The sequence below is a fragment of the Sesamum indicum genome, linkage group LG10 (assembly GCF_000512975.1).
Source record: "Sesamum indicum cultivar Zhongzhi No. 13 linkage group LG10, S_indicum_v1.0, whole genome shotgun sequence".
NCBI lineage: Eukaryota > Viridiplantae > Streptophyta > Magnoliopsida > Lamiales > Pedaliaceae > Sesamum > Sesamum indicum.
Window position 1 is genome coordinate 4927362 of NC_026154.1, and position 11790 is coordinate 4939151.

Here is an 11790-nt window from a genome sequence, read left to right on the forward strand (position 1 = left end):
TGAGGAGATAAGATCGTGCGTTATCCCCGGACTTTCGCCTTCTTTCTCGGATAAGCAGGTCGCCCCAAAGTTCATGCAAAGAGGGACTCCTTCTCCATAAATACAGGTAGCATACCTTAACAGACAGACCCTTCAAGAAGCTGGAAACTGTCTTGTTATTTTGCCGCAGCTCTCCATTCGTGTTTTTGCCATATTTTATTCACGAAATCCTTTGTCTTATTTCAATTTCTCATTTAAGCACTTCTCAACAAGGACCTCTTCAATCTCCAATAGGGATCCCTTCAGCCCCACGATAGGGACCCCTTTAGTCCTCCAACAAGGACACCTTCAAGCCCCACGAGAAGGACACCTTCAGTCTATGGACACGCACGTCTTCAAGTCCCACGAGATGGACACATTCAGTCCCCTCAATAAGATTCAAGCCCCACGAGAGTGATACCTTCAGTCCCCTCAACAGGGACACCTCAAACCCCACGAGAGGGACACCTTCTATCCACTAATAGGGATGCCTTCAAGCCCCACGAGAGGAACACCTTCAATCCACAAATAGAGACACATTCAACCTCTCTATCAGAAATCCCTCAAGAATCTGGAAAATCACTCTCTACTCTTACATTAGCATTCGAATTGCACTCTTAGCACGATTTTTCTCGCGTAATTGCTTATTCTATCATGATTTCTCATTATATTTTATTTCTTATAATTATTTTCTTCTAAATTTGATATTAACTTAGGCATCGGAATGCTAACGCCTTTTTTGCAAATCGCTCCTTCAAAATTAGTATTCGCTTCGGTTCAAACTTTGAATATAGTCCATATCCATTCGACCCTTGTATTTTTTGAATGAACCAATTATTATTATTATTAAGTATAACATAAATATAGATTAACAAATTAAAAATAAAAATAAAAAGTTGTGTCCAAGTCATTAGTGCTACTGACAATTTGGGCACATTTTTTTTCAAAAAAAAAATAAATTAAAAGAAGTGGAGAGTCGTTAGTGCTTATTTTTGCAACGATACCCATTTTGGGGTATAGTTGCGACTGTTTTTTTTTTTTTTTTATAATATTATGATAAAGGACTCGGACTCGTTCCGACTGTACTCATTTTGTGTTAAGTTGCAATTTTTGTTTTTTCTTACAATATTTTAATAAATAACTCGAGAATTGCGCCAAAGAAGAGATTGCCTGAAGTCGCTGTCTCTGTTGATTTTCATTTTTCTATCACCTGCTCTTTAAGTCTTCGCTCTGTTCTTAAGTTTTTACTCTTCACATACGTAGCTAAAGAGCATAGGCAAAAGCGGCACTCTCTTCAGTCTTCACTCTGTTCTGATTTTGAAACATTTCCCACTCTAAGAAGATGAGAGTTTCTATAATGGCTCTCATTCGTAGAGGATTTGCTGCAAAGAAAAGAGGTACTTCCACTCATCCACTCTCTTTTCTTTCATCTTTTCATGATCTCAGCCATAAGAATTGGCCTTTTTCTCCAAGGCCCAGAATAGATTTCAGTTGTATTCATGAAGTAGATGATGCTGTTTTCTTGTTTCGTGAAATGCTCAGAATGCGCCCGCAGCCTCGTGTTGTTGATTTCAATAAACTATTGACCTCTATTGTCAAGATGAAAAAATACGCTGTTGCCCATAATTTATTCGACGAAATGCGTCAATTGGATATCCCAATCGACCAGGTGACAATGAATATCGCAATTAATTGCTATTGCCTTCTCAATCGAGTAGACTTGGGATTTGCTATCTTGGGCAGTTTCTTCAAGCGCGGTTACGAGCCAGATGTCACTACTTTCAGCACGCTCATAAAAGGGCTGTTTTTAGATGATAAGGTCATGGAGGCAGAAAGATTGTTTAAAAAGTTGTTAACTCTGAAACTGTGTGAGCCTAATGAAGTCACGATTCTTACTGTGATGAATGGGCTGTGCAAAGCTGGACACACTCTCACTGCATATGATTTGCTTGGATTATTTGAAAAGACAAGCTTCAAACCTAATGTTTATTCTTATAACACAGTGATTGACAGTTTGTGTAAGGATCGAAGGGTTGATGAGGCGCTCCAGCTCCTAGCCAAAATGATTGACAAGGGCATATCACCCGACATTGTAACGTACGCTTCTATAGTTCAGGGCTTGTGCAATTTGGGTAGATGGAAAGATGTGAAAGATTTAATCCATGAAATGGTGGATCACAAGATATATCTAGATGTGATTACTTTTAATATATTGGTGGATGCATTTTGCAAGGAAGGACTGGTCAAAGAAGCTGAGGATGTTGTTGAAATTATGATGCAAAGAAACATTTCTCTTGATGTTGTCACGTACACTACTCTCATAGATGTTTACAGCCTGGTTGGGCAAATTGATAAAGCAAGACAAGTATTTGACTCCATGCCAGGTAAAGGTTTGAAGCCTTCTATCATCAGCTATAGTAGCTTGATCAATGGATATTGCAAGAAGGGAAGGGTAGACGAAGCTTGGGGCCTTTTCCTCGAAGTTCCTCGTAAAGGGTTAGATTATGATGTAGTTACCTATACCACCATGCTACAAGGATTATTCTGTGCAGGTAGATGTGCTGATGGATTGAAGCTTTTCAAAGATATGCACGCCCGGCAACTAATTCCCGATGTAATGACTTACAATACCTTACTGAATGGCTTGTGCATGAACAAGCAGATTGATGAAGCATTTTCTTTCCTACACATAATGGAAGAACAAGGTGTTTATCCTAATGTAATCACATACAGTACACTCATCCATGGATTGTGCAAGGATGGAAAACTTGAGATTGCAAGAGATCTTTTTAACAAGCTTCCTTCCAAAGGTTTGCAACCTAATATTCAGTTATATACAACCATTATTGGTTCACTATATCAAGAAGGACACATAGAGGAGGCAAGATGTTTGCTTGTGGAAATGGAAAAAAGTGGTTGTACACCTGATAGTGTAACATATAACGTCTGTATCCAGGGTCTGCTTAAAGGAAAGTTGCTGGGCGAGGCAAAGACATTCTTGGATGAAATGTATAGACAAGGATTCTCACCCGATGCAACTACTGTATCTATGTTGCTTCATCAAGTATTCCTCTGAAAGTACTGATAAGTGCTAACGTCTCATGTATGCTACAGCATGTTCAATTTTATTCATCAAATTTTATGTTTGAACTCTACAGTCAAATGAAACTGTTTGGAGGTGTTAATTGTATCTCCATCTCAAGTTCAGTGGCACATCAGTCTCGTCCTGAGAGAAATATGTGCCCAGTGATCAAAATCTCAAGAGCATTGATTGGGTTCACCATGCAATCACACTTGAAACAGAGACTTGGTTCCTGATGCACCTTCCACCTAGTAAAGTGTTTCCAGGTGCCTACATCTTCTCAAATGGTGCCTTGTCCAAACATTTATGTTGGAGAATTATGATGATTGTTTGATGGAACTTGCTTACCACTGCTTGATACATTGGAAATTATGGCCCTAACTTTTGTTTTTTTTTTAAAAGCTTTTAGTAATTCTTGTTTTTGTTTCAGTTTGATCTTTTTTTAGAGATTAACATGACAAGCCTGTTTAAGTATTCATTAGTTACCAATATCTTGAGATTAGCATGTAAGTAATGCTCAAGTTGTTCAACAATATAGTTAAAAAATGGAGTAGACAGTCGGATGTTGTATAAAACTTGTAACAAAGCCATTTCAGAGCCCAACAAAATGTCCTAAATACTTTTACTTCTTTTACAATATTCTTTTTATAGTTCATATATACAGTCCATTCTTACGAGTGCTTGCATAAGATTGAAATTTATTTTTCTTTAAATAAGAGTGATGAACTATTATTAATTGAAATAAATTAATTACAATTATTTTTATCGGATATTAATATCTAACTAATACTTTTATTACATTAGAAACAATACTTACTATTAATAAAAACAATATTACATGCATAAGGGGGGTTCAAATCTATGAACTCTAAAGTTATAGGGCCACAATTTCGTCAGAGCTAAACTTTATTCGCAAAATTCAAATTTTTATAAGTAGTTTCAAGAGTAAATCTTTTTATATTTATTCAAAGGCCCAGAAATTGTATTCATGGAAGCATGTCACTGTATTTCATTTTTGTTTTTATATTTTACAAATATCTTCTGGTTTTCGAAATCTTTCACTTAACTTAGCGAGGTTCCCATTATTTTAACATTTTCATGATTAATATTTAAATAGCTCGTGTTTAATATATCATATTATATTTTAATAATATTTATTTTTTTTTAAAAATTATTGCACCACGAGTGCATTTATTTATATCAAATAAAAAGACTTACCCCCCCCCCCCTTTTTTTTTTTTATTTCCCCCCCCCCCTTTTTTTTAATTGAAGTCACTTCTTTTTTTATCGAACTTGGTTTTATATTTATCTAACACACTTTCTTTTTCTGTGTGTGTGGATTTCGTAAATATCTCTATTCATAGGTTTGGAATCTACATTTCTGAACCGAAATATTCGAATAATCAATTTTGCAATCGGTTGTTAGCATACATAGGTTTTCATATTATTCATTTGACAAAATGGAAACCCTTCTTATTAAATGATCATGATATATTTCAAAATTGAAATTCTTAATTAATTGAAAACACCCTTTTCATTCGATAAAATACCAAAGCCGATGATTGACTCATTCTATACTAAAAATATGTCGACAACTAAATTTTGTATATGATGCACATATTTTACATGCAAGGCACAAATTCTATACTAATTAAACAAACTAGAAAGTCATTGATAGATCTTAATAATAAGGTATAATTACATTTTTTTTTGAGATTTGACATAATTACACGTAGGCTCCCTATGATTTGAAAATTACATCTAGCACTCCTTATATTTGCTTCCGTCTAACAAATAAATTCCTTTGTTAGTTAAAATCCACTGAACTTATTAATACTAACAAAAAATTGAATGAAAATTGCTATGTACCCTCTATTGACTGATTCCTGACTTATTGCAGGTCAAATAATTTTTTTCGAACTAAACTACCCTTATAACGATGAAAATATACCTCCTCATATGCATTAACGTGTCAATACATATAATGTTAATTTGATTATAAAAAAAATTATTTAACCTATAATAAGTCAGCTGTAATAAGTCAATCAAGGGTTAATATAAATTTTTTTCTGACTTTTTTTTATTAATATCAGTAAATTTGGTGAATTTTGTCTAACGGAGGGACTTATTTGTTATTCAGAAGCAAATTTAAAAAATGTTAGATGTAATTTTCCAAACCACAGAAACTCTACGTGTGATTATATTAAACCTCGAGGGAGGGGAGTGTAGCTGCAATTATTCATAACAATAATTCAGAATTGTTACTTTTCTAATTTGGACCGAACACATAATTCATTTCATTGGTTTTTATAACTTCTTCCCTATATATACATTCTTGATTTTTAATATTCATTAATTCAAAACCAACCACCTATCATCATAAATTCCCATCATCAAATATTTATATAATACTGCATATATTTTCTCACTTTTACATTTAATATTAACAAAGTGGAAATCATATGCCTCCATAAACAAACACCAAACACATCCCAATTTATCTCTATACATATTTTCACATTATTATAAAGAACATCACAAATTACACATATACCATCTTTAATTTTCTCTTTTAATCACTATAAGAGTAAGAGAGTGTTTGTGTGAGTTTATAAAGTTTTTAAATATCTTACAAGATGCTTTAAAGCTTATAAAATGTCACGAGGCATCGATAATTTTTTCAGAAAAAAAGAATATATCAATTTTAAAAATGAGATATAATTAGGAGTTTATAAATTCTTTTAACAAATAACAAGCTCCAAACTTATTTTAAAATCTTAACAATTTTTTACAAATTAATTATTTATTTGTAATTTCAAACATCTTATAAAATCTGTAATATAATTTCCTCCAAATAGTTCAAAGTTTTATTTTTAAAATAAAATTTACTATTTTATAAACTTAAAAAATAACATCTTAAAAAAATTTACAAACTTATAAGATTTTTTTTAATAAATTTAACCCCAACCACCCCTTATTTTGAGAATTAAATTACCTCATGTGAAATTAGAAAAATTCAAAAGCCCCACTACAAGAAAATTGCTAAAAATCCCCCTAACATTTAAAAAATAATGATGTTGTCTCTCTGTCTAGAGGTTTTCTACATTATTTTTATATGTTTTTTTTAAATTTTTTTCATAACCGATTTATAATTTTTTTTAAATTTGACGTTGGAGTAAATTCATTTAATCCCTTATTTTGATATTTCGATCAATCTTCACGTGCACCTTCTTCTTCAGAAAATTATTACGGTTCCAATATATAGGATGATTTAAAATATTAGTTTTATATTTTAAAATAATTAATATTAGTCTCATTTAAAGAAAAATATTACAACATTGATTTTATTATTGAAATATTAGTTCCACTTTAAAAAAATATTATGATATTAATTTCACACTTTACAAAAATATTATAACATTAGTCCCAAATATTGTAAAATTTAGATGATGCGACTAATTTTAAAAAATATGGAATTAATATTACAAACTATAAGGACTAAATTGCAAATTTTTCGATTAATTTTAAATGACATGAGACTAATATTACAAAGTACGCTGACTAAATTGCAATCTTCTCCCTCCTGCTTCTTGCTCTTCTCCCACGAAAGCCCACAGGCCTACAGTCTCACTTATCATATACGTCTCCATAGCCTTTTGCACTCCGAGACTGAGTATTAGGAGCAGAATGAGTTCCTTAAACTTTGCTCTCCCATTAATTCTATTGTGGCTGATTCTTTGTTTCTGTGAAGCGGAGCAGAAACTCAGCACTAAAGAATGCGAGAAATTAGGGTTCACTGGCCTCGCTCTTTGCTCCGACTGCCACACCTTCGCTGAATACATCAAAGATCAAGGTATTTCTGTGTTTATTGGATCTGTGGTCGTTTTCTTGTTCATAGATCCCGTGTCATCTACAGATTGAATTTTTCTTTCATTTATGCTTCTAAAGTGTTTCTTTTTCCTCTGGGTTCTGTTTAGTTGGGGTGATGATTTGCGTTTTCTTTGGCTGTTTTAGGTTTGAGCGTGACAAATGCGGGCTGCTTTTTCTTTCTTTCTTTTTTTTGCTCCTTTCTCTGCGTTAATGGGTTTTTTTTACTAGGTGCCTAAGTAATTCCTAGAAGTTTTATGTTGTTGTGTGTACTTCTCTGGGTATACTTTTTACTTGTTATGGGGGAATCGATCTGCGAGTATTGTATTGATGCATTTTCCTAATTAATGCCGAATAGAGTGAGCAGCAGAAAGAACTTCTGTGAGACTGTAATTTAACATTCTTGTGTGTCAGTTGCAATAGGAATGATGAGAGTCAGTGTAGGATGCCTCCTTATCTTATGAATGGGCGTGATAATTTTTCCAGCTATAGAGTTCTTCAATGGACCTGGTTCGTTTCTCATTTGCCCTCATGATTTGATTTAGTTTGTGAGCTCTACTGCTAGTAACTTGTGTTTTGAAGAACTTGATTTTTTGCATATTTAAAGGGGTGTGAATATATGTTAAGACCAGTTGTGAAACTTGTGAATGTCTTTGCTTTATTTAAAATGATGTGTTTTTGTTTGAGAGGGAAAAAAAAAAAAGTCACGGGTCTAGACAGGTACATTTTGTGAGTATGAATGAAACTCAAAGTGATTGTGGCACTGTATTGGAAACTTATCTAAAGATTCTTTGATTTTTGAAATCACTACGAGAAGTAAAATGATGGTTGTGATGGTTCATGTTCTTTAATGATGATCAAGTGACATGGTACGCGTGTTGAACAGTGGTTAATGTGGTGATGCAAGGAACTTGAGGAAGGCTGGCGAAGAGATAGAGGGGAGGAAAAGAAGAAAATGAGTCAGAGGAGACTAGGTCACTAGGAGAGGAAAAGAAGATGAAGTGAAGAGGGGTAGATTGTTGTGACGGAGTTGGTGACCCTTGGTTGATGCCTGGGTTTTTTGGGGGTGGTGGTGGATAAGTGTTGGGAGGAAATGGAGGAAGGGGGAATAAGAAAGCAAACAACCTGCTGATTATGGTCGTAGGGGCCAGATGTGAACGGCTACTGCTATCTTTAGGAGGAAAAGAAGAAAAAAGAAGATAAATATTGGAGTAGGCACATGTGATATAATCTTCATCATAAGCAGCAGCCTGGGAAATTGCAAGTCCCCTTGTTTAGTATTACTGTTAATTGCAAACAAGTATCTGATTATACTATCCCAATCTACATGCTTTCTATGTTTATTCAATGTCTTTAAAAAATAAACTATTGGAAAAAATAGCTGGTCTTGGTCAATCTTGGTTTCCGAGGATTTTAGAGGGTGCTTAAGACAGAGGATTTGTATTTGGAAACTAAGAGCTCGTTTGGTTGTGTTTTCAATGAGAGTATTTTCACTTTTCACTATTTGGGTAGTTGGGATTTTGTTTGGTCAAGCCATTTTCATTGAGAATGCATTCTTATTTTATTTTGAATTTTTTGAAATTATAAGTCACATGAGTTGGTCATACTTGTCTTATCTTGTCAGCATGTCTTTTTTTGTTTCAAATCAAATAAAATTGCTTTCTCTCCCAACCATTTTGGTCGACCCTCATAATTAATTTCTATCACATCAAAAATACATATACCTATATTCTTAATTCTCACACCTATATACCTATATTTAGAAATAACTAATCCAAACATATTCTCAGTTTTCGCATAGAAACCAATAAAGCATTTTTACACAAATACAATTGTTAGAAACTAAAATGAAAACACAACCAAACGGGCTCTAAGTTTATGAACTTGTAGTAGATGTCAATGTACGCTTAAGTGTTGTTCTAACTTGATTATTTGGTGGTCAGCCACAGTTTTGTATTCTTGTAGATAACAGATGTTGGGTTATTCTAGCTCATTCTCTACAAATTTTCGAAGTTCGCTTCCCCACTTGCTTCTCAAGCCCATCATCTTGGAGAAGCAAGACAATGTAGTGCCTAAAGTCTTATTAGGAAGTTTCTTTGTTATCCGCCAATATGATTTTTATGACTTAGCATGAAAAACCGAAGAAAGAAGAGGCAGGAATGATCAGGTTACTCATGCATGCAGAGCAGATTATTTATTTCTACTGGAATTCCCTTAATTATTAGGGTTTTTTTTTTTATTTGATGGGACCAGGGTGCCCAGGCCCTTTTTCACAAAGGCGCGCCTCGTGCGTGACTTGGCAACACCTGAATGGCGCCCAGGCGCGTGCCGTAGGCCGCGAATGCCCCTCACGCCATGGCGCGCCATTGACTACAAAAGCGACTTGCCAATGAGAAGATTTTACTAACTGAATTTCTTATTTCCTGGAATTTACTTGGTTATACAAACCAAAAGTACTCCATGTCTAGATAAAGGAGTACAGTAATGTAGACTCATTTAGAAGATACTTTGGACAGGGGACAAAATCTCCAAAGGATTTGTATCCTTTTCCCAAAGATAAGTCAAACTTCTTACTAGAAATGGATGAACGTTTCAACCAAAATGCATTCGGGAGTTCAGAAAAAAAAGGAAAAAGGAAAGGAAAGAAAAAGGAAAAAGGAGGCTCTGTGCCATGGTGATGATTTAGGATCTCAAATAATCAAGAAACAAAAACTGCATAATTGAAACAGTGCATATTGGTATGGAAACAGTGAATCTGAAGATAATGACAGGACAATTGTGCAAAACTGTACATATTGATTGAATTGTGATTAAATTCATGACAGGGTTAATAGGAATCAATGTGTCTGCTTAATGAGGGTTATTCTCATTGTAGATTTGAGCTCTCTTAATATGGTTATGCTTTACAAGATAAGAAGAACACCATAATGGAAAAATACATGTTGACAATTATTTTTTCTCACTCATCAAACAAAGTCATTTATGTCTTATTAGATCTTATCTGCATTGCAATGATCGTTTTCTTGCACCAATTTTCTATTGACTACAGAGCTGGTATCTGATTGTTTGAAGTGTTGTGCTGAAGATTCTGATGATGCAACGAGCAAGGTATGTCTATTGAGACTTCATTTACAATATATAATAATCTTTGTGCTTCAGTTGGAGCCTTTGATAATTGGGTTGGAAGGTTTTCACATCTTAGAAGCAAGGGCAAGTGAATCAGAGTGTATTTCTTTTCCCCTCCCTGGTCTTTGTTCTGCTACATTTTGTCATTTTCTCCTGACGCGTCGTGACTCTTGTTAACTTCTTTCATATGCTCAACTTATGTAATGCATCCTCCATGCTTTCCTCATAGTAAACTTCAGGTTTTCACTAGTCGTTTTATAATGTGCTTTTTTTGACAAGCCTTTTCACAAGAATTGAAAACACTAAAAATAATCATTTTACTGTTCAAACATAGGATCCATGTCTCCTAAAGTGTCATCGTGCTGTCTGTTTCCTCAGACACAATACACTGCTTCTCAGATTTGTTTGCCCTCTTTACAATGAATATATTGCTGGGCAGAGAAGTATATAGCTATTAGTTATAAATCGATGTCTTGCTTCCCTGTCCCTCTGCGCATTATACTGTTTTCCATATATTTACTTTAGGAATAAACACTGGATTTTGTTTCACTGGGTTGCAGGTTATATATTCTGGTGCAATTTTAGAGGTTTGCATGAGGAAACTGGTTTTCTATCCTGAACTAGTTGGCTTTATCGAGGAAGAGAAGGATAAATTCCCAACAGTCCGTGTACAATATGCCTATAATTCTCCACCAAAGTTGATCATGTTGGATGAAGATGGGCAACTGAAGGAAACCATTAGGTGAGCTTACTATTGTATTATTCAACAAGCTTGTCCCAGAACATTATTATATAGAAAGTTTCTTTATTAGCTCAGTATAAATCAATTGATTCTCGTGCGGCTGCTTATAGAGTTTAAGCAACGAGTTTTGGGAGGAAAATGAGCAGCGTCTTTATTTCTTTCTTGTCCTTGCTTCAATTCCTAATTTAAGTTACTGGTCCATGACTATTCACTTATATTCGAATTTTGTTGGTGTTATGCAGAGTTGATAACTGGAAACGGGAACACATACTGCACTTCCTAAAGGAGAAGGTTAAACCATCATCAGAAATCTAACGTTTGATCATTTTCTGGCAACTAGTGATCGACGGAATTCTGCTTGGATGTTATTGTTAATTGATACCATTTTAAACGAACGAGCAGATGATTAACAGAAGACAGGAGACCTTTCTGTAGTGAATATTGCTGGTCCTAAAACCCCCTTCTCTTAACGAAATAATCTGTTTATGTCGAGAACAAGCTCGTGGCCATTGTTTTATGTCAGCATTTCACTGAACGTCGTATTTCAAATGGCTTATAAATTCTTTTTGGTTAAATATTCACTTATCCAGATCTATAATTTGGCAAAAATAGTCCCCCACTGCAATAATTATATAACTAATTTGACTGTGCCGAAAAAAAAAAGTGTAAATTTAATGTAATTTTTACACTGATATTTAGGAAATTGTGGGGAAAAAGTGTTGAATTCGAAGATATAAAATTTGTTAATTTACTGGTTAGAAAATTGTTCTTCAAAGATATAAAACTTGACAATTACAGGAAGTATTGGTTGCAAAATTTGTTATTCGAAGATATAAAATTGGCCAATTACAAGGAACATTTGTTAGAAAAATTTTGTACTTACAAAGATATAAAAGTGGTCAATAACAAGGAATTTTGTTTCAGAAAAATAAACAATACGTCAATTTATAAAAAT

The 11790-nt window shown here is 34.1% G+C and overlaps 2 protein-coding genes across 4 annotated transcripts; both read left to right on the forward strand.

Moving 5' to 3' along the window:
• Window positions 1106-3732, forward strand: LOC105171961 (pentatricopeptide repeat-containing protein At1g62670, mitochondrial-like). 2 transcript variants are annotated; one of them, XM_011093249.2, is made up of 2 exons: window positions 1110-1415; window positions 1561-3732. In XM_011093249.2, the coding sequence occupies exon 2, from the start codon at window positions 1562-1564 to the stop codon at window positions 3092-3094; it is 1533 nt and encodes a 510-aa protein (XP_011091551.1). In that variant the 5' UTR covers window positions 1110-1415; window position 1561; the 3' UTR covers window positions 3095-3732. The 2 variants fall into 2 exon arrangements, with proteins under 2 accessions (XP_011091550.1, XP_011091551.1); XM_011093248.2 differs by having other exon boundaries at window positions 1106-3732.
• On the forward strand, window positions 6661-11412 carry LOC105171962 (selenoprotein F). 2 transcript variants are annotated; one of them, XM_020697382.1, is made up of 5 exons: window positions 6818-6953; window positions 7382-7477; window positions 10017-10075; window positions 10654-10835; window positions 11078-11412. In XM_020697382.1, the coding sequence occupies exons 2-5, from the start codon at window positions 7432-7434 to the stop codon at window positions 11148-11150; spliced, it is 360 nt and encodes a 119-aa protein (XP_020553041.1). In that variant the 5' UTR covers window positions 6818-6953; window positions 7382-7431; the 3' UTR covers window positions 11151-11412. The 2 variants fall into 2 exon arrangements, with proteins under 2 accessions (XP_011091552.1, XP_020553041.1); XM_011093250.2 differs by lacking the exon at window positions 7382-7477 and having other exon boundaries at window positions 6661-6953; window positions 11078-11402.

Excerpts from the sequence above, each read along its gene's own strand:
- LOC105171961 (XM_011093248.2), top strand. The coding sequence starts at position 1,361 with ATGAGAGTTTCTATAATGGCTCTCATTCGTAGAGGATTTGCTGCAAAG.
- LOC105171962 (XM_011093250.2), top strand. The coding sequence starts at position 6,788 with ATGAGTTCCTTAAACTTTGCTCTCCCATTAATTCTATTGTGGCTGATT. Across the intron at positions 6,954-10,016 it reads TGAATACATCAAAGATCAAG|AGCTGGTATCTGATTGTTTG; the intron begins GTATTTCTGTGT and ends TATTGACTACAG. Across the intron at positions 10,076-10,653 it reads CTGATGATGCAACGAGCAAG|GTTATATATTCTGGTGCAAT; the intron begins GTATGTCTATTG and ends ACTGGGTTGCAG.